The following is a 23,540-nucleotide window of genomic DNA, read 5'->3' on the forward strand; positions in this document are numbered from 1 at the left end:
TGCCAGCCTCACCCTATAGATAAATTCCTCATTACAGGCTAGGTAGTACATGATGAAATAAGCCTTCAAAAAACCTAAACAAATCAGTAGTGAATCATGCAAGTGCTGAGTGATTCGGCTTATCAAGACCATCAAGACATATGTGCACTATAGGCCTGCCAGCGTCTGTAGCGGTTATACAGGAAATGCCAGCAATTGTTTAAGTACACAGATCTTTCCGGGAAGCTGTGGCAAATCTAAGCATGTTGAGCTGTGTTAGTCCTTAAAGGTTTATCCTAGTTTTGATTTTTGCTGGTTGTTTAGTCCTTGACCTCTTGCTGTTCTTCTCAAACATGAGATGTGATGTAGCTGTGAGGCTGGTCTAGACACAGGCGTGAATACTACTGCTTATCTCTCACAAGAGGGGATAAGGGAGGTATGCGTGCTATGCTGCTTAGAGTAAAAACCCAAAGTCACACTTGAACATGCAAGTGAACCTCACAATCTATGTGCGTTTACTCTTGATGTGATCCTAACAGGAGGCTGTCCAGAATTTTCTGCATTTGTCGACATTTTGTCTAACCAAGGATTTGGTAAACCCACACTCTCAATCTAACATCTCCCATTGAAACACTGTTTGCCAATTAGCTATTGGAGAAATCATTATCAAAAAGGTTCACTTTTCTAGCCTGCACTGTGGATGTTTACTCAATGTGCAACTGTCTGTGTTTTTTATGTTATAAGTTTAGTTAGATTGTGTTTGTCTATTGTATGTAAGATAATGATCAGAACACATCTTATTAGTAATCAATGAAGAAATCCAGGGAATTCCTGCGTACTGGAGATGTTTCATTGGTTCATAAAAGTATGTAACATGGAAAATAATGCACAAGGATCTTGACAGCAGCAACACATACATGAATATAGGCACTTGTCAACTTTGCTCAGATGTACATACATCATAAATCTACCAAAAAGACAATGGAAGAGGCCACGCTGGTCAAGTGATTGAGCGGGTTGAAGAGTGAAGAACTTCAGGTGATAAGATGAAGAACACTATCGCCAGACTTAAGCCCCATTGCTGGTGGGCCTGTGTTGGAAAATGTGTGGAGAAGAAAAACCCAACCACTTCAGGAGGACAGTAGTGAAGAGCATTTGGGAAGCAGCTTATTTAGACCAGGGGTGGGCAATTCCGCTCCCAGAGAGCTGGAGCTGAAGTCCTGCTCTATTTTGCACTTTTCCAGGACAAGCACACAGGGCCGGCCCAAGCCTTTATGGGGCCCTAAGCAGATTCATTTAGGGCCCCCCATGCCACTACCTCAGCACCAGATGCTTTATCATGTCATAGGGAAAGCGATTTTGTGCAACACGCTGCAGAAACAGCAGCAGAAATTCATTACCTAGTATTGGTGTGCCAACTATGAAAATAAATATATATACAATCGCTTTTACCTGTGTAATACCATTTCATTTTAATATTTAATGTTATTTTTAAATGTTATGTGTTTTTTATCATGATATCTTGGTTCTCTTGGGGACCCCCTGGTGGCGTAATTCGAGGATGCTTTGGGTTGGCTCCGCAAGCACACCTGGTTCAAGCAGAGGAACCAACAAACTGTGCTGGAAAACATGAGTGGTTTGCTTCCTCTTATTTTGGTGCCTTTTCACACTGAGCAACTACCACAAGTCTCCCTAAGCTGAAAGGAAAAAATCCACAGTGGATTGACACAAGATTAACATTACTCAATCTTCTACCATCAGTTTATGTTTAAGAGGAACTAGTGTTGAGAAAGGCAGGGAATTGCGCAGTTCTTTGCAGTGGTTTTTAAGCAGTTCCTCACAGTGGTCATCTTAAACTCTTTTATGCACTGTCATCAGGACTTGACATTTTGTTCTGGAAAAGATTTGTCTGATTACGTAAACTGGTTTTTCCTGCCTTGCTCATACAGGCACTGACAGGTCTATAGGTCCTATCACACTATAGAGTCTAACACACCTTTAATACATCAAGCTCCAGTAAGTAGGTTACAGGCCATGATACTGGTGTAAAATATCCTTTTGGATACAGTTACAGAAGAACGTTGCTATTGGTTTTGGGAAATACTGAATACCCACTGAATATTTACAGGTCTGGGTTAGGTTTGAAGCACTGTAGGTACTTTTAGCATTTAATGGTGGTCATCATTCAAGCATTCAGAATTGACACTGGTGGTTGGTGTAGCCTTTTATTGGAATTCATATATATATATATATATATATATATATATATATATATATATATATATATATATATATATATATAGAATTACAATAGCCATGTATTACGCTGCGATGTGGTATGCTCAGGGGTGTTGCCCCAAAAAATATTTAATTAATACATTTTTAGAGCCCCTGTCAGTCACATGCCCTTCGTCCTTACCTCACCCCTCCTCCCCACTGTTCGACACCCCTGGGTATGCTACTGTAAATTTCACAATCAGTTTTGCAGTTTTGACTTTAAAATGAGTTTTTAAAGTGCTTGATGGCTGTTGTTGTATGCAGAATAACTATTGTCTAGATAAGCAACTATAAACCTTGCTAAACCCATATTCAGTCACCCTATCCAATATTTTGCGAACTCTGGGTGGCTGGAGGTAGATGTGCTGAAGACAAAGGAGAAGACGATAGTGAATTATTTTACACAGGTAGGAGAATGTAGAGTTATAGGTCTTGCCCAAGGTGTAGTATGGTCAATTCCTAGTCTACCAATGAAAGGACAGTGATGCTGCCCACCACACTACACCAACCACTATAATACACACTTTTAAAGTGTGGGCCAGAGGGGTATAAAGCCCCTAGCATTAAACTGTGGAGCGGTGGAAGTGATTGATGGTGCCACATCCAATACTTCTGGGATGAGTTGCAGAGTTGGGAATGTGTCCAAAGTCTAGTAGAAAGCCTTTCTTGGACAATAGAGACAGGTACTCCAATGAAAGCAGCATAAACTATTGTAATAGACTTGAATATTACTTTTAATACCAAAAAGTCCTTGGGCAAGACTTTTTGCTCTACATTCTCCTACCTGTTTCATCTGGAAGCCTCTCTGGACAAGAACTTTAGATAAATGCTGTGAATGTAAATGTTCACTCTTTATGCAAAAAGTATAATGAGGCCTTTAGCTGCAGTTTCAAGAGATTTGATTAGCTAGCTTTACATATCTTGGAGGAAGTCTGTATGTACTGTACTAGCCTTCTCTCACACTGGTTGCATTGTGATATGGTGATCTAGCTAGTGGGTGAGAGCTGGAAATGACAACACTGAAAAAATCCAGCACATTTGTATCTGTCCATTTAGCCTACAGACGTTTAGCCCCCTAATTTATTCTGTAGTTACAAGATGTGTTTCCATCTGGACTGCTTTTTAGACCTGGCACAATAGCCTAGATTTTACCCAATTAGAGTGAGAACTAACACATGCCGCTTCTGACACATTCGCCTTTTTTAGCCACAGATGAAGTGTCATCTGAGCAACCAACTCAGCTGGAGGACAGTGCTGGGTTCCCAGCCACTTGGCTAACAGACCTGTGCCAGGTAGCATCATGCTGGCGTGATGGGGGAAGAAAGAGAGAGCAAGGCCAATTGTGCTCTCTCAGGCTACGGCTGCTGACGGCAGGCAGCATGACCCGGGATTCAAACCAGCGATCCTCAGGTCGCCGGACCATATGGAGTCTGGCAGTCTAGATTTTAGAACAAGCTTAATGGTTCACAGATGCTAAGAAGGTATTTAAATTTGGTACTAAATGACATGGATTTTCAAATACCAAAGAAATTTCAAATTCCAGTATCAAAGAAATTTGTGTAGTACCATAAAAGTGTTATATTGTATGGGATTTTGATACCCAGTCCCTGCTTGATTTTATTTGGCTAAAATGGTAGCACATTAGTGGTCTTCTGTACCTATACCTATCCCTTCTATGTGTGAAATAACTCTACACTGTTATACATGGTGACAACGGTATGCAACACAACACACAAGTCACAAATAAATCAATATATTTGATAAATAAGCAGAGAACTCAAAGAGCCATTTTTTTCTTTACCTATCACACAGTTTGAATCATTCATTCATTCTAATGACTCTGAATGAAATCAGGCTTCACTTCACATTCTTCAGTGTATATACAGCATAGATCTGTAAAAGACGCTTCCAGGCCAGAGCACACAGTAGCTGGAGGGAGTTTTCTTGTTCTAGGTGGACTCTACGTGACTCCCATTATATGACTTGCACTTCCACAAATCCTTGTGTGTTACAATCATTGTTTACAGTGTAGTAGTGTGCATTCCATATCAGGTTTTTGTACTTGATTACTTTAATTACTTGATTACTCAGCAATATATATACACAATAGATGGCAATGATTAAATGAGTGTGAATGGTTCTCCCAAAGGCATAAAGTTAAAGGTGAAACAGAGCACCAAAAAATGCTTGGGCACGCCAAGAGACTTGAGCTCTATAACCTGGTGCATTCTGAAGTTCTATGAACTGAAAAAGTTAAAAAACGTTTTACCTGTGATATAAAAATTTAATGTAAAGAACTCTTCTCCAACTGTTAAGCATGGGGGTGGATCAATAATGCTTTGGGCTTGTGTTGCAGCCAATGGCATCACTGTAGCCATACTTTTACTGGTAGACGGGAGATTTAAATACCATCAAATTCGGGAAGCAATCATCCCACTGTCAGTAAAAAAGCTGTAGATCAACAGAGGTTGCTTCAACCGCATGGTAATGATCCTATTTACACCTCAAATCCACAATGAATTCTCAAGAAATTACAAGACCTGGGCTAGTGATGGGGCCCACACTAAAGACTTTAACTTACAGCTATTGCGAGCTATCAAACTGTTACAATTTCTGTCTGGTAAAACTAGAATGCGTTCAGGAAAGAAAGAGTAGAAACCCCCCAAATGTGACAAAAAGAGTGTTACTAAGTACTGACCATGCAGAGTGCCCAAACTTTTGCTTCAGACCTTTTTCATTTTTGCTATTTTAAAACTGTAAAAGATTACAATCATAAAGTAATCTTCCTTAAAATATTAAAAAAGTGTCATCTTCAACTTGATGTATTTTGGATAACAGGCCATCGTCTACTTGCTTACCTATTCACAGTTACAGCAGATGTGACCAAAGTCTGTTGCATGACCCAGTATATATTATTAATATTAGTACAAATATAGCTTTGTATATTATAAACCTACCACCTTTTCCAGAATTTACACACTGTTTACATCTGCTGTGTCATTTATTGGTTCAGGGAAATAACATGCTCATCTCAAATTCGGAACATCATGTCTGTGACTAGTGGGTGATTCAGCAGTCTATCCACAAGTCCCATGGCTCTTTAGTCTACAGGCATTATGTAGAGCATGTTGATTGAGATGGGAGAACCAGAGTGCTCTGGGACTTATCTCACAAACCAATAATGTGTAGCAATTACTGAATTCTAATGCTTAAGATGAACAGCTGAATAAATGACCTAGGGGTCAAGGGATTCAGCTCGCTTGCTCTTGCTTTGTGGATTCTTCATAATAGACCAGTAAATGATCATCAAAGGGAACTGCTTTTATCCTGTTTGAATAAAGAACTTGAACTCAGTATTAAATCCCAGTCCTGCCCCAGATAGATGCTTTCAGAAGCTTCAGGCAAAGTAATTTGATGACAATATGTGACGCATAACATCAATTTAAACAATAACGTTGTAAATGTCAATTGCCATTGTGAGACAGTGTGTATGTGGTGGTGTAATTCAGCAGCGTCATCCTGATTGGTCGCCTTGACTCGTTGGAGCAGCAGAAGCTGCATTTGCTTTCCATTTGCAACAAGTGGAGAGAGCCAAGACTGACTGCCAAGAGGTTTACATGTGGTCGGGGCTGTCATCAGTGAGACAAGGGCAGGGCTTAGATGGAGTCAATGTTCCTGAGCAGAGGAAAGTTCAGCTGGGAGTCTCAGCTGTCAGATGAGCAAGTTAAACTTTGCCACCCTAACCATGTACAAGTGTAGAGAAATAAACAACATTGAATTGCGGGTCCAGGCTAATGGTGAAGAGCCGCTCAAGGTGTATGTATCTGTGTGAGTGTGTGTGTGAGAAACAGGGTCAGTTCATGGAGCATGGACGGGACCCAGGTTGACTTTTTCGCTGAGTTTCTGGATGAGCATCGAGAGCTCCTCTGTGGCCTGAGACTTCTCCTCCAACAGCTCGTAACGCAGACTGGAGATATCCTGCTTTATCTCCTTCAGCTCACCTGTTCATGAACACACACACACACACACACACACACACACATGAAACAGGAAACGTGCTTACAATCACATACGCACACACACACACACACACACACACACACACATAGGTGAAACACACCCACAATCACATACTCACACCTACACACAGAATTGCACACACCCACAATCAGCCATAACATTAAAACCACTGACAGCTGAAGTGATTATTTCAGCTTGGATCTACACATTAGACAGCAAGGGAACAGTCAGTTCTTGAAGGTGATATGTTGGAAGCAGGAAGAATAGACAAGCATAAGAATCTGAGACACTTTGACAAGAGACAAATTGTGATGGGTCAGAGCATCTCCAAATTTAGAGCATCAGGTAGATTTTGTGAGGTGTTCCCAGGTCATGCAGTGACCAGTGGGCACCTAAGGCTCATTAATGTGATCCATGGAGGCCCCACCTCACAACTTACAGGATAAGGATACCTTCAGAGATTTTGAGAGTCCATGCCTAGTTGAGTCAGAGCTGTTTTGGCAGCACAAGGGGGACATACTCAATATTTAGCAGGGGGTTTTGTTCTTATCGATGTATATACACACACGTGCACAGATATTACATGCCAACGATCATATTTACATTTTTTTAATTAACTCGTCCTCATTTCTGCTGAAACACTGAGAGCTGTGTTCTGTTCACCTCCAGCTCTGTACTCTCTGAAGGTCTGAAGGTGAACAGAATCTGTTTCTGAATCACTTCTTTACCTTCATTGACTTCATCATTCTCTTTGTCCACTTGTGCTTTCAGGACGTAGCGCTTAATGAGCCGCTTCATGATTTGCTGTGGAGAGATAAATGGAGATTGATCAGCAGGAGATTAAAGCAGCAGATACATGCTCAAATCTCTCGTATCTGCTACCTGGGGACTTTCAGGAATTAGGCTGAGGAGGGGGAGAGTGGCAGGGAGAGAGGAAAACTGTAAAGGATGGAGAAAATAGAGAGAGGGCAGAGGAAGGACAGGCAGCGAGAAAGTGGAGGAGTGAATGGGAGAGCAGTGGTCTTGCCTGGTAGCGTGTGGGCTGGTTGAGGATGCTGCTGAAGCTGTGAGACTCAGTCATGCGCATATTGGACTGTGTGAAGAGGTTCAGCTGTAAGCAGTGAGACACACACAAAAACACACACAGTCAGTCAGACACAGCCAAATCCTGGTCAGCGGTGAGTCAAGGTGTGAGCTGGTTTACAGTAAATCAGTGCATAAGAGTTTTTTTCCCCTTCCCATTTCCTTCCATTTTTGCATGTTTGTCACATTTAAATGTGCCAGATAATCCACCTAATTTTAATATAATGTAAACACAATATGAGTAAACACAGAATGCAGATAAATGAAGATAAAGATTTATTCAAAATCTTCTGTATATTCCCCATCAGTACAAAATAATTGCACCCATAGCAACTAGGGTTTAATTTCATAAGCCATAACCTGTTCAGCAATGGTAAGCAGGCTAGAAGGTATCGAAAACCACATTCTAAAGAGATTACAGTCTAGCAGTCTAGAAAGGGTTACACAACCACGCTAAGACTCTGGGACTTCAGTGACCCACAGTGGGAGCCATTATCCACAAATGTAGAAAACATGGAACAGTGGGGAAGCTTCCTAGGAGTGGTCGGCCTACCAAAATGTCACCAAAAGCGCATCAAAGACTCATCCAGGAGTTCTCAAAAGAACCCAAGTGAACATCTAAAGATCTGCAGCCCCCCCTTGCCTCCGTTATAGTCAATGTATACCATTCTACAATAAGAACATGGCATGCGTGGGAGAAACCACTGCTGAACCAAACAACCACAAAGTCTCATCTTGCATTTGCCAAAAAAACATCTAGATGACCCACAAAATCTCAAAGGAGTATGTCAGATCATCAGGTCATAACCTAAGGCAGTTGGGTTCAACTTAATTTCAGCTGGGTTCTGCAGCAGGACAATGATCCAAAGCACACAAGCAAGTCCACCTTCGAATGGCTCAAAACAAACAATATTATTATAAATAATGGTTCTGGAATGGCTAAGTCAAAGTTCTTACTTGAATACCACTGAAAGAATTTGACACGACCTAAAATAGGCAGTTCATGCTTGAACATTCTCCCATGTAGCAAAGGAAGAATATGCTTCCTTCACAGTTTGTTACTGCTTAGGGTGGCACAGCCAGTTATTAGGTTTAGAGGAACAAATACTTTTCATATAGGTGATATACAGTAAGTTATTAATAAATCTTTAACACTTTGAATAAACTGAATGTATTAAAATAATTTAAATCATTTAACAGCTGCATTGTGTGTTTATGTGTGTTGTCTTATATTAAAATTAGTTAGCTAATCTAAAACATTTCAGTGTGACAAATGTGCAAAAACAGGAAAAACTGGGTAGGAACATATACTTTTTAACAGCACTGTATATAATGAAGGTGCACAAGCAGTACATTGCTTTATTAGAAACCTTTACCTTGTTGCGCCACCTGGCTGGTGTACAGTTACACTGCAGCCCTTTAACTGTAACCCCTACAGCCATTTCTAGTCTAAATATTTTTGAGTGAGGGTTCACACACTGGCCCTGATACACACAGTCTCACCACCACATACACTGCTCAATTATTGACAATGCTATTCTGAGAATGGACCACCACCCAAATCATGTCTGGTCAACAGTAGTGTCCCTATGGTTAGAAACTGAAATTCTGTATTCTGTACAACCCTAAAATGAAAGAGAAAGAGATCAAACAAGCTTGATTTTCATTGGAGATGCACAGGAAAAGACATGGCTACCAACGAACACCTACACGAAAACTTTCTTCCAGTCAATGTCAGGGACTTGTAGAAGGGCACAGAGAATAATTGAGGTTATTTCAGCCAAGGGGGGGTTGTAAAGGGAAAGCAATTACACCACCTATCTATAGATTTTATTTGAAAGATCAAATTTGATAAGTCCATATTTTGTAATAAGAATTAAAAGGTATCCCTTCACTTGGATGGTTCATTATAGATGCCTCGTAGATACTCACCTTACTTTCAACAGAATACGTATTAAACACAACTGAACTCCAAGCTGAATGTAAATGACTGTCTATTAATTGTAATCCTGCACCTAACCCCAACCTTACCCTAAAGCCAAACCCTAACCCTAAACTTAAAGGTAAAGCTGCACGTATTTGTCACTGTACAGCGAAATGTGTCGTCCGCATTTAACCCATCTGTGGTAGTGAACACACACACTAGTGAACTAGAGGCAGTGAGTACACACACACACCCAGAGCGGTGGGCAGCCAACTCCAGTGCCCAGGGAGCAGAGAGGGTAAAGGGCCTTGCTCAAGGGCCCAACAGTGGCAGCTTGCAAGCCTGGGAATCGAACCCACAACCCTGTTATCGCTCTAACCGCTGAGCCACCACTGCCCTTAATCTAAACCTTAAATCTAACATTATACCCAGCCCTAAAAGTGTAAGGCTAAGGTAGGGGTTAAGGTTAGATGTAGGGTTACGTTCAACAGACAATCGTTTACATTCAGCATCTACAATGGACCATCCAAGTAAAGTGTTTTACGGAACTAAATATTTATTAAGGTGTCCTATTTTTTCACATGATTACACACAGTGGACCTATAAAGTAGTTTATTTCTAATAAAGTGGCTAGTAAGCGGAACCACAAGGTCAATTTGTGATTTTAATATGGTGGATAGTGAGTGCATATCGCTGCTGTCCAGTGAAAAGCATGCACCTCCATTTTTGTCATTTTATAGTGTTCTCCATCGTTTGAACCTTGTAGCTGCCATGTACACTGTGTAAGAAGTTCTGGATTACTTAGAAACTCTTTTTTTACATTGACTTCCATTCAAAGGTGAGATCAATGTCACCTTCTCATATAAAGTCACGTTGGAGCCATGTTGGAGACACATGCTTTTCATTGGACAGCAACGATATGTATAAAACTACAAAACTGCAGGGATGGACCATGGATAGGCCACTTTCACACAAACATAAACATACACCATATGTAGCCAATGTAGCCAATTCTAATGCTGAAACACTGAAACACAGCTCGCATAATCTCCATACAAAAGCCCTGCTAACCCAATGTGACAGTCTGTAGAAGCCACATATGAGCTAGGGATCGATGCCAATGCCAAGCATCAGCTAGAGAAGAATACTGTGTTCTCAGGAGCGATGGAGATCCAAACAATACATTTGGCAAGAGAGGTGGAGTGCTAGAACTAATCATCCAACATCAGAACTGATCTGACCTCACTAATGCTCTTGTGAGGGTCTGAAAGCAATCAGATCCTCCTCACAGCAGTGTGAAAGCTGTTACTGCAGCGGGATGGTTTGTCCCCAATGCTGGATGAGCAGGAGCACTGTTCAGCCAGTAGGTGGCACACTGGACCACTGAAAGCTGTAAAACACACCTTTAACCTTCTCCTTGTTGCGTAAACACATTCTGAGACTCCTTCTCCCCCTCGCCTGGTACATGAATTAAAGTCCTGTAGGCCTTTTATTTATGAAGTTCCCTTACTGGAGTTCAAACCAGCCCCTGACTGCTGACACAAGCAGGTGTTTTAACCATGAAGTTGTACAAAAAATTAAGGGAAATCGCAATTAATTCAAGCTGAATATGAACACTGACTAGAAGCACAGGCAGCCGCCGAGGCGAGACAAACCCTCTTAGACTTGTCAGCATTTCACTTACAGCCTAGAGGAGAAGATCCGTCAGTTCTGAATTGAATTAGATTCAATTAGAAATGTACAAAAGAGCAAAGATCTCACCACACTCACATATGCACACATGTCCTGGTAACACGGTTTATGCACTGCATTCTGCCGACGTCTCCTTGATGTTTTATTAAGGGATAAATGATCCCTGGCCCAATAATGAGCAGGGATTGCCCCTGTTCACCTCAGCTCACTGCTCAGCAGCATTGATTCCCACTGCAGGCTAAGTGAGAGCAGAGCCATATGTCTCGTCTCTATCCAATGTTAACAACATACTGTCCTTGGGGGAACACTGATACTTTGTGATATAGGATGGAGAGCTGATGTGGCTCGACTGGAGAGATAAAGAGCTGCTCTGTATCACTGAAAGACACACACTTTCACACAAAGAGATGCACAGACAAGCCAGACTTTACCAGGCAGTTAGAAATGCTGACTTTTCAACTTAGTCAATTATAGGTAGAGCTGGAAGGAGAGAGATAGAGAGAGAGGGAGAGAGGGGAAACATGTAGAGAAATATAAAGAGGTGAATGATGTAGAGAAGGAGAAATGGAGAAAGATAAGAGAGAAGATAAGATTCATGAGAGGAAAAAGAGGCAAAGAGAAAAAAGAAATGAGGGAGAGACAAATGCTATACAGAAAAACGAAAAAGAGAAAGAAATAGAGGGGGGTGGAAACAAGAGAAAAGAGAGAGAAAGAGAAAGTGAGAGAGAGAAAAGAGAAACAGAAATGAGAGAGCGAGAAATAGATAAAGAGGAGAGGAAGAGGAACAAAAGAGGAAATGAGAAAGAGCAAAAAAAGAAAACAGACATACAAATAAGAGAGAGTGAGCGAGTGAAAGAAAAAAGGGAAAGAAGAGAAATGAGAGAAAGAAAGATATGAGAGAAATGAGAGAGATATGAGACAAAGAGAGATAGAAGAGAAATGAGAGAAAGAGAGATAGAAAAGGAATTAGAGAAAGAGAGATATGAGAAAAATGAGAAATGAGAGAAAGAGAGATATGAGAGAAATGAGAGAAAGAGAGATAGGAGAGAAATGAGAGAAAGAGAAAAATGAGAGAAATGAGAGAAAGAGAAATATGAGAGAAATGAGAGAAAGAGAGATATGAGAGAAGTGAGAGAAAGAGAGATAGGAGAGAAATGAGAGAAAGAGAGAAAAAGAGATAGGAGAGAAATGAGAGAAAGAGAAATATGAGAGAAATGAGAGAAAGAGAGATATGAGAGAAGTGAGAGAAATAGAGATAGGAGAGAAATGAGAGAAAGAGAGAAAAAGAGATAGGAGAGAAATGAGAGAAATGAGAGAAAGAGAGATATGAGAGAAAAGAGAGAAGCAATAGAAAGACAAGAAAAATGAAAGACACAGGGAGACAAACAAGAGAGAAATAGAGAGAGAAAGAGAGTAATAGAGGAAGATGAAAAGAGAAGTGAGAGAGAGAAAGGAGAGAACTGATAGAGAGGATGAGAGAGAAACTGCAAAAGAAGAGAAAAGATAGAGAAAGAAAAAAACAGAGGGAGAGAGAATAGACAGAAGAGACAGAGAGAGCGAGAATAAGAAGAGAAAGAAGAGAGATAGAGAGAGACAGACAGAGACAAAGAACTGGAACTCTTTCTGACTATGGACCTCAGTGTCCGTCCAGAACACAGAGAAGCACTGCACAGATGAGGAAAGTAACAGGATTTATGCATTATTCAAACACAGTCTCTCTCTCTCTCACTCTCTCTCTCTCACGCTCAGGAACGTACTCTAGACTTGGAGTTGTCCATGCCGAGCTCCACGTCTTTGTTGAGTCGGCGGCGGCGGCAGCGCAGCAGGCTGATGAGTTTGCTGATGCAGTGGATGAAGGATTTTGGGCTGGGCACGATGCTGAAGGGAGGCGGCAGCGTTTTACCGTTATCAAAATATGACAGCCAGAGTTTAGAGCGGGCAAACTTCCACTCCACATCCGCGTCATCCTGAAAAACAGAACTTATTAAACCAGAACGGTCATGCTACTGCAGATTCCTATTCTGTTATTCCTGTGTGCTTCATAGCTGTGAGCAAAACCTGGCACAAAATGCTTAGTTCATCTGAGCCTTCTTGGTTCTTCCTCATGCTGTTTTGCTTACAGGATGTTCTGTAAGTTTAATGTCTGATACAACTTGTCCAGGTCTTACAGCTAAGCCATCATTTCCATAATTGCACTAATCTGAACTGACAACTAACCAATAAATGAAGCTTCCTGTTTTGCCCTCTGAACCCAAACTGTTGCTGTCATCAAATAAACGTGAGGCCCATTAATCTCTGTCAGATTACAGTAGTGTAGAAATCCAATGTCTTTAATAGTCTCACACAGGTACTGGTTTCTATCCTTCATCCCGGTCTCTCTTCCTCCCGTTTCTCTCTAGCTTTCTCTGATTATGTGTAGGATTAACACAGAGGATAATCTGCATATGCATAATATTTGAGGATTATTTATCTATTTATGGAATACACAGTGATGTCTACTCAACCCTAACTGATGATGAACGGAGATTAGAGCTAATTGAATCGAGTCTCCCTGAGAGTCTCCCTGAACCAACAACAGAGAGATAAGAGATGTTCAAAATGAAGGTAACTCCCACACCTTTCTAACAATCATATAACAGAACTGTTAAAACAATAAATTACATAACTTCCATTTACCGCTCACTAACTGATCGCAGTCTACTCGCCTCTTTAATTGGGTGAACATTTAACTTTTTTTTTTTGCTCTTTTACAATTTACTGCCATGGCTTTCAGCGATCAAAATGGAAATTCCTGGGTTGTTCTACAGGTGTAGGCTTGACACAACCTTAAGAGGCATAACTGTTACACAGAAGTCATGGTTTAATGGTGAGTTCAAATCCCGAACCATTAGCTGTGCTCTCTCTGAGTGGGTAGGTGACACTTTCTCTTATTAGTTTTAAAGCAATGTTGGCCGGCACAGGCGTCTGTTTGCTGGTGCGGTGGAGCTGCTCTAATCCAGAGCAATTTACAGGATTACTCACATTACACAGGTGGGCCAGTGTGATGTTAGGAGTCTTGCCCAAGGACTCTTATTTGTGCAGCACATCCTAGTCACCCAGACCAGGAATCGAGTGGTGTGACAGCTCATTGGCAGGTAATGGTGTTACGGTGTGAGGCGGTGAAAGAGGCGGTGACTGGCTTCACATGTATCAGAAGAGACATGTTTTAAGTCTTTACCCTCCTAGTGTTGGAAGCATTGCTAGTACTAGGAAGAGTTACGAATGGGAAGGTTCACTTGCAGTACCAATTGGGATAAAAAAGGGAAAAAGTTCAAACCACATTTTGTCTGGACATTATGGCTCAATACAAGTTCAGCATTAGCTTGAGATAAGCTTAGCATGGCATGTTGGTAAGTTGCTAACAGCTTACAGCTTAAGGAATTCACAAACTTCATGCTAACTTGACATGAGCTTGACATAAAACGCTATATACCCAACATTTAAGCTGACTGTAATACTATGTACTATGAACTTGCAATTGTGACACTTGGTTCTGCACAGCCTTCATCAATCTACAGTCTACGCGAAGAGGGTGTTCTCCATACGACCATGTGCAGCGAACTACAACATCTGTTCTGCAACAGTTCGGTACAAATACACAGATAGTTACACCCCTATCAACGTTCAACAGTCAGCTTTAAGTTGACTCACCTCTATCTCCTGGTAGGAGCTGTTGATCATAGCAATGAGCATGTTGAGAAGAACCACGACCATGGTAACGTTATAGATCCCATACAGAACATAGCCAATGTTCTCAATAAACTTGTGGTCATACTTTAGCACCACGGAGGAGACTTCGGACAGGCCGAATATGGACCAAAAGAGAGTCTTGAAACTCTCCTCAACGCTGCAGAGACATATGGAGGACAACGAAAAGAGAAAGAAAATCAGAAAGAATTGGAGGAACAGGTTTACAATCCAGCTGAATGAAATAACAGCTGTTAAAGAAAAAACCTTGTATCTCCATTTTTGGAGAAAATGCTCTAAAAAACTTTCATTAAAAGTTAAACATTCTTTTCTTCTCCTGTAAAGTTGTCATTATGGATATACAAGATTTTGCCTGACAGTAATGACATAAATAACAAAGGTCAGAGACCACTCTTCAGTGGTAGTGAACGCTGGTCCAGGATGGCTGGAATCCTGCACAGTTTGGTAGTTTATCCGACTGAACTGAGCAGTTAATTACCAGTGGCCACATTTTTATAATGGTCATCATAAATCATAGCTTACGTTTAAGTTTCTTCAGTGTGTTTATGTGAAGCTCACTTGCTTGGTTACAGATATAACAATTGATCAATTGATCATCCTTGATTGAGTAGTTCAGGATTTGAAATGACCTAAAATGAGATGCTATAAGATAAGATATAATTTCTAAATTAAGATACTGTTTGCTTCTGAAATATACATTTGTGAAAATAAAAAGCCTTGGTGCTTGAAAAGATGTTGAGACGTGTGGATGTAAATAACCTATTTCAAAGTTTAAAGAGTTTACACATAATGCAAACCTTTAACTTGGTAGATGCTCTTATTAATAAAGGTACTGAAAAAAGCTTCTAGCCCATAAAGGAAACACTCCTGGTTTCCTAAAAAAATATTCTTTAGATTTTGATAATGAGTTGTGAATGTGAAAAATCTTTGCAGAAAACTTTTAAAGCATAAATAATTTCTCCTAAACTAGAGCTCCTAGGAAGAACCCATTAAAATATGTAAACACTTTTCAAAAATGGTTCTTTAGTCAAACAAAAGTGGTTCTTTAACTTTTAAAACTCCCTCCCCTCAATTAGTTTACTGTTTTTTCACATCTGCAAGTTAGGGCTCATTCTATAGGAAACAGGCCTTCCTATTCTCTCCTGTCTCTTGTCAAACAGGCAACTGCGCCTTAAACAGTTGGTTTACTGGTAGCTTACTGGTAGGTTTACGCAGAACTGTGTTTTTTTGGAGTGTAATTTTGCATCTCTAGATCCATCCGCACTGGCTTTTTGCATTTCATGTTGTCTCCCAAAATGGGTGTGCCTGTGAGTGTAAACAGTACTCCATTTTGGTTCAGTTTCATGAATCCGCTAATGTGCTACCAAAACTACTAAAAACCCTAACGGAAAGATAATCACCATCTAATCCCACCTTCATACTGACTGTGTGCAATGCTGCTGCTGTATTTTGTTATCTGCATGAAAATGTCATGTTTTGAATCTGCAACAATCAGGGCTTCCTCTATGTTGGCTCAGACAGAGCAGCGACAGTACAGTATGCAGTACACAGCCAGAGCAGCAGTAATATTGGTTGGAATGCGAATTCGCATGTCAAAGATCACCAAAGTTTAACTCGGTGCAAAGGTTTGTAGGTGAAATTTATTTGCCCGAAAGTCGTGTACATAAAATTCCCATCACAGAATTTCACCTGGGAAAATCCACAAAAACCCAGTGTGACTGAGCCTTAACTGCCTGCTCACCAAGTGTGAGGAGATCATAACTTCAAGGGCTCAGCGCTCGATTTTCAAAAAGCCTTTTCTTACACAATATTCTATCATATTTAGCTGCAGCTCATTTATTGTTTTTAAGCCTCAAATAAAAAAGAAATGTATTATTTTACTACAGTAGTAAAAAATTGATATTTTTGTTACACCTTTTGATTCATTAAAGTTAAGTTAACTTTAAAAAGTGCACTGTAATCAGTTGCTTCATCAGTTTAATTTGGATTTACAGTGTGAAATTAGCTCCTTAGCTCAGTGCCTCATGCTTAGCGCTGCCTCTCTTGGTTCCATCTGAATCAGTGTGGAAGTAGATGCTGGAGTTGAGCTTACAGAACCTATACTGCACTCTGTGCCTGACTTCCCTGGGTTCAAATTAACAGCCTATCCCAAAGCTTCCCTGCTCTAGTGTGACTTAATTGCCTTTGCATGCCATGCTTCACACTTTCCTGCCCTCATCCTGTACTTAATGCCCTCTCCACACCAAGTGGCACAGTTTTTTCATGCATTAGAAAAAAAAGTGTAGGTTTGAGACTGATTGAAAGACTGATTGATTGCTCAGCCCCTGTCACTCACGTGGTGAAGGCGGGGTTAACCTTGGCCCCCAGATAATAGGAGTAGAGGATGAACATGCCAATCATGAACGCCAGGAAGACCATGATGAAGAGCACCATGAACTTGAAGATGTCCTTAACGGTGCGTCCCAGGGAAATCTGCAGCGGGCCGAAGCTTTCGTTGGCTGGGAGGATGTAGGCGATGCGAGAGAAGCTCAGGACCACAGCAATGGCGTATAACCCCTCGGAGATAAGCTGAGGGTCTGAAGGAAGCCATTTATCTCTTGCTGGAGGAAGAGAGTGGCACAATATTATCATTCCAGTGTTAGTTAGCAACCCCCCACCCACCCATGGACAGCTGTGTATTTGCATCTGTACATTTGTTGACAAGCTAAAGAATATACACAGATAAGTGAATCATGTGTACTTAGGCCATAGAGTAATATTACAGGATTTTACACAAATATGACCTGAGTTACACAGCGCTACTCAACTGGAGTGGACAGAGGTGCCATTGTCCCTGGTACAGTCAGTGGAGCATCAACCTAATTCTGAAGATGTTATTTTAAAATGAAATTGTTACATAATGTTGCTTTAATTCTTTACAACCCCTCTGAGATCAGCTGAGGTACCGACAGAAGCAATGTATCCCTTGCTAGAGAGAGTCACGCGTTAGCATTCACATATTTGCAGTGAACAAGTTTCTGGTCTAAGAGCTTCTTCCAACAGGCCTCAAGCCACATTAAAGGACATTTCTGTCGAAACCTGGCACTTCTTTCCAATGATTTCAATGAGAACAAAGCACTGACAGACACCAGCACATGTCAATATGTGAAAATTACGTTTAAAGGTTCACCAGCTGAACTTCTGATGGGATGTACTCTGATGTATCCACGCCTCAGCTAATAGAAGACAGCATGGGGCAATTCTTCATTCAGTCACATCGATTACAGAGAAAATTAAGGAGAAGCGCATTGCTAGTGTCAGTTAGGGCTGCAAACCTGGCTCTTAAATTACATTTGACGTTTTTTTGAAAGACATTATTTTTCAAGAAGATGGCATGCTTGCAGTAAACAACATTTTTCATAGACAGTTTTATGTAAGTTAAGTACTAAATTATAATTAGTAGCTACTGAATAAGCTACAGTAATTTCTAGCAAGCTACTAGTAAATCTACTGAATAAGTTAATAATTATTGGATCATTCTCAGTTATAGTAGTTACTGAATAATTGTAGTTACTGAATTAATTACAGAATAATTAATTACTGAATAATTCAGAGTAATTACTGAATCATTTTCAGTTACTGAATAATTTATTGTAGTTACTAAATAATGTACAGCAGCTACTGATTAATTTATAGTAGTTGCTGAATCGTAAGCCCAGTGTTTAAGGGGTTGGCAAGCTGTGAGCAGAAACTGTCCAAAGTGCAAGAAATGCAATTTGTGTCCTCCTCAGAACTGAGGAGTGTGAGTTGGAAGTGAACACCCTTTGAAGCATGGGTAGTGGAGCATGAAGGCTCACACACACACACACACACACACACACACTCACCGTACGTAAAGTACTTGATGTCGGGGGGCAGTGTGACCAGAGACAGATCGGCTGCGTGGATTTTTTCATCCACATACTCCTGAGCCTTCATGGCCTGCAGGAAGGCGAGGAAACGGGCGGTAAACGCCGCAATGAAGATGGAGAGCATGCCGAAATCCAGGACGTTCCACAGCTGCAGGATGTACTCCCTGGGTCCCTCCGTCCACAGTTCTTTGCACTCCGACCACATCATGCCTGCAGAAGCAGGAGGAAAACCATGGAGTTTTACTCTCAGTGGTCTACTACACTCACTCCTCACCACTTAAATAAAGTGCAACAGTTCGAGAGTTCTGTTTCACTGTTTTATTCCATCTATCTCACTCTCATCGCTGATGCTGTCCCTCTCTGTGGAGTGAGCAGATAACACAAAATCGATGCGCTTGTTCTTGAGCTGAATTTACTGGGTTATGCCCTTCATGCAGTCCTGAGTGAGACTGGTATGCATGGGTGCACTCCTGATGTCTTCCTCAGGCAGACTGTGGCTGTAAATCATTGCTGTGATTAATGCTGAAGAAACCCACATGATGATGTTCAATCTAAAGGACAACAAGATGAATGATGCAAGGTAGGGCAGGTCTGAACAGAATTTTACAGCTTAGGATACTCAGTATTATCTGAACTCAGTCATTTTCATTTCCCATAAATACAACTATATTTCACCACTGTCACCCAAAACCTTGTATCTCTAAAATGGCAATTTTACAAGAGAAGAAAGAAACCATCTTAACTTTGAGTAGAAGTAAAGGTTTATTAGCTTTTCTATTGGTCCATTCTTTATTACATAGTGTAAAGAACAACTACACCAATTTAAATAATTTTTAAAAAGTGAAAACCAGCTGTTTTTTGTGACAGAGACACTTTGTATTTCATAATTAAACCATAATTTTATTTGTTTGTAAGTGCAGTTCAAGATATTTCTAGCAGATCAAATACTGTATGTATAATGGTGTACAACAGTGATAGTGCAAATGAACTGAAATCAGCTGCCAACATATTAAACATGTTCTGTGTGATGCTGCCAAGTCTTGCATTATTTAGGATTTTTGGAGACTTTTTTTTGCATTTTGGGGTCTAAACGTTTCCTACTTATGTAATTTAGTAAATTATTTAGCAGACAGTGGAACGAGTTGTTGTGTCCCAGTTGTTATAGGATCTTTTTAAATGCCTTCTCAGACTCTACAACTTTCTTTCTGAAGGCCTCAGAGAGCTCTTTGGATCTGAGCATGGTGATCTTCACCACTCACTTCAACAATCACGAGCAAAACAAACTAAATGTCTGAGGTATAAATAAGACAGACTCCTCCAGAACCCTCTCGAACCATGTTCTAATCAGCTGCACCTGATTCTAATGTTAGACATTTTAAGGAGTCATAAATGTGAGGGAGCTTTAACCAAAACCAACATTTTTGTTAATTAAATGTTATGATTTGATTAAATGAACAAAAAACAACATTTATTTGGTTTTATTTGCTTATTTATATTATCTCCATCTCTTAACATTTGTTTTCCAATTAATTATTGTAACTTTTTTGTGGTTGTGATTTTTATTGTTTAATTAGAGGTGTAATAATACATTAAAATGTTTTGCTATTGCAAAGCTAAAATTTAATTTAACTTATTGCAAGAAAATCTGTGAACACAGTATCTTATCTAATCTAATTTGCAGGCTATTGTATTGTTATTCTCATATATTTAATACATGAGAGAACCACGCTTAAATTATTTGTGGCTTGATTTTTATTACATACCAAGGGCCTGTTGGCTGACTGCCAAGGTAACCGTTTCAATGATAGAGCAGAGAGCCGCTCACCTCTTTCAGGGCCACAACATACGTATAATAGAAAAAAGCCCATTTGTTCGCAAACTGCACAAGGGCGAGCCAACCACAGCCTTACTGAACATGGAGTTAATCAGGACTCTGACCAGTAAGGTCGCATGAACTGATGGGTTCTGTAATGGCTGACCATTGCAACACTGTGCAGAACCTTCTAGATATCATGAGGGCACTCCTTTGTCACAGTACATTGAACAGAGTAATAAGAGACTGACCACTGGTAAGTGAATAGGATCTTATAAAATGCTGAGACTCTTTCAAGTGCACTACAGGGCTTCTGTAGGGATGTCCTCACTATGATTTTACATGACTTCTATTATCCTGGGAACTGCAGCACATGCCTCTAGTATCCTTCCCAAACTGAGTTGAGGTTTTGTAATGATATGTAGGATCTAACATACTTCCTTGCCCTGAAATGTACAGTAAAATAAAGTTCAACAGAGAATGGCCAGACTGGTTGGAGTTGACAGAAAGACCCTAGTAACTAGACCAGATAACCACTCAATTGTACAATTGTGGTGAACAGAAACGTTTCTCAGAATGCACAACACATCCTTTAGTTGCATGGGCTACAACAGCTGAAGACCGCATCAGGTTACACTTCTGTCAGTCACAATGAGAAAGCTGAGGCTGCAGGTGGCTGAAGAAACATGACCTGATCTGATGAATCTCAATTTCTACTGAGGCACACAGATGATAAGGTCAGAATTGGGCACCACCAGCATAAATATATTGATTCCACCTACCTTGTATCAATAGTGCAGGCTCTAGGAGACTTTGCTTGAATGGCACAGCCTATTTGAGTATTGTTGCTGACCATGTTCATCCCTTCATGGACACAGTTTACCCATCTTCTAAGGGCTACTTCCAGCATGATAATGCACCATGCCACAAAGCAAAAGTCTCTCAAACTGGTTTCATGAACACGATGATGACTTCAGAATCTCAACCCAATAAAACACCTTTGGGATATGGTAGAATGGGAGATTCAGAGCATGATAGTGCTTCTGACAAATCCAACATGGACCAGAATCTTAAACAAAAATAATGGGACTGTTTAGTAAGCAAACGGAGGACCTGTGCAGTATTTCTACCCCTACTGTTTTTGTTTTTTTATATGCTTATATGTTTTCAGCCTCTCCACTATGGTACTAGTCTACTCTTCATACATAATAAAGCAGCAGTTCATTTGCAAAGATTTTAGTGTCTTCAGTGAATTCAATTTAACCCCCTTTGAACATGAAACACAAAGGAGAAGCCTTTAAAATCTAGTCCAATTTGTCAGGTTGTCACTCTGTAATGCCTTTGCCTGCGAAATGCTTTCCAATCTAATATCTGTTTTAGTGCTGTGAAATCGCAGTTGATGAATGAACACGTCATCGCTTCAGATCACATGACTTCCAGTCACAAAGCACTGAGGCATCAGGCTCTCAAAACATCTGAGGAACCTAAAATAGCCGTTTGTTCAGCTCTGGTTAGGGCAGATTCATCTCGGAGCACAAAGATCACTGTTAATATCTGAAAGCACAAAAAACACGCAAAACATGCAGCATTTCTTTTAATGGATGAATAAAAATGATGAGCTCTTTTTTTATTGGCTAATTTGCATCACTTCAATGGCTCCCTGTAGCTACAAAGCATGGCATAACATAGCATTGTGTTGCGTCCCCTTCCATAGCTGTGTTTTTAGCACTGTAACAATTTTTTGTAATTATTGCATTCATTGGATAGTGTTGTTGTGCTTTAGGGGATCAGTCAGCACAATGTACTGTTAGCCAGTTGAAGAGATTTTAGTAGAGTCTGCTAGGGTTAGCTTTTAGCCTAGCACAGATACCCGCTCACTTCACTGGTTTCCTGCAGCTCCTCAGATCTTCGTACAGATACCGGCAGCAGTGCTTCTTCCAGTCAGGTCTTCTCTGAGCGGTGGTTCACCCAGGTGGCTAGCATTAACTTATATCCTTTTTAGCCTTGCATCCATATTCTCCCGATATAGCGATTGCGTTTAGCATCAAAAGGCTGAAGCTGAAAGTCTGAATGTGTGCAAATGTACTGTTATTTCACCAACCTTCAATGTAAGTTGGCCTGTTTAATCACTCAGTTTGGGTTATGCTGAATATGCTTTCGGTCAAGGAGACAACAGCGCTTGAGGATTCTAGGGCACTTTTTAACCAATGAACATGATGCACTGATTGTAAGATCATAAGATGATTTACAGCATTTTAGGAAACCATATTAAGTAGAATTAGCATGTACTTTTGATCTTAGTATTTTGTGGCGAAACATCTTCATGACTCTACTCAAGTTTGGCTGCTTTACTGAGATACTGTTAGACAGATCAATGACCTGAATGACTGAAACGTCAGACATTTGCTCTAACGTTCCTGAGAGCCCCAAAAGCTTTTTAACAGTGTACTGCTTTTGGAGCTCTCAGGGACGTCCATAATCTACACTGTTTATTCTTATAGCTCTCCAGCGTATTTGAGCATCTCTTCAGTGCTCACTTTTGTGTCCATTAAGTACTTCAGTCAATAGGCCCCCCTCTACCTCTTCTTTATGTACTTCAGACAGTGGATGGAAATTTTAAAATGTAATACACCACCTCCAAAATCCAGTCTAGAAATGAAATCTGGTATGGCGGTACTAACTGAAAGCTATGATGCATGTTGAGTGTGGGATAGGATTATGCAGATAAAGCAACTCTATGATATCAAACTTGTTTGGCATGAGAAGAAAACAAGAGTGTACCCAGCGGCCTACCTGCCACCCACACCATGATGAGAATCTCAGTCCATGTGAAGCGAGTGGTCTTCACCCTGAAGATCTGGAGCGGGTGGTCCGTGACCGTGACGTTGGGCAGAGTGGTGATTCCCTCGAAGCGGTCAGACGCGTTGAAGACGAGCAGACAAAGGAAGATGATGAAGGATGCAGCGTGAGCCACAAACTTCATGAAGGGACTGCGCAGGACTTTCCCCAGCTAGAAACAGCAGACATACAGCACAGTTAGATACAAGTTTGTTCTGACAGCAGCCATTAAATATTCACACATTTAATGTTTTACACATAACTGCCAGTAGTACAG

The 23,540-nt window shown here is 40.6% G+C and overlaps 1 protein-coding gene across 2 annotated transcripts in view; it reads right to left on the reverse strand.

The window, feature by feature from the left end:
* Positions 1–3,800: 3,800 nt before the first annotated feature.
* Positions 3,801–23,540, reverse strand: part of trpc3 (transient receptor potential cation channel, subfamily C, member 3) — a 50,428-nt gene continuing 30,688 nt past the window's right edge. For both annotated transcript variants that reach the window (XM_072668023.1, XM_072668013.1), the window contains 8 exons: positions 23,219–23,435; positions 18,589–18,822; positions 17,058–17,322; positions 14,666–14,861; positions 12,733–12,942; positions 7,304–7,387; positions 7,005–7,080; positions 3,801–6,257 (listed from right to left, as the gene is read on the reverse strand). In XM_072668023.1, coding sequence (XP_072524124.1) covers positions 6,115–6,257; positions 7,005–7,080; positions 7,304–7,387; positions 12,733–12,942; positions 14,666–14,861; positions 17,058–17,322; positions 18,589–18,822; positions 23,219–23,435 — 1,425 coding nt within the window. In that variant the 3' untranslated portion in view covers positions 3,801–6,114. The remainder of the gene's footprint in view (positions 6,258–7,004; positions 7,081–7,303; positions 7,388–12,732; positions 12,943–14,665; positions 14,862–17,057; positions 17,323–18,588; positions 18,823–23,218; positions 23,436–23,540) is intronic.

This window comes from Salminus brasiliensis, chromosome 2 (assembly GCF_030463535.1).
Source record: "Salminus brasiliensis chromosome 2, fSalBra1.hap2, whole genome shotgun sequence".
NCBI classification, from domain to species: Eukaryota; Metazoa; Chordata; class Actinopteri; order Characiformes; family Bryconidae; genus Salminus; species Salminus brasiliensis.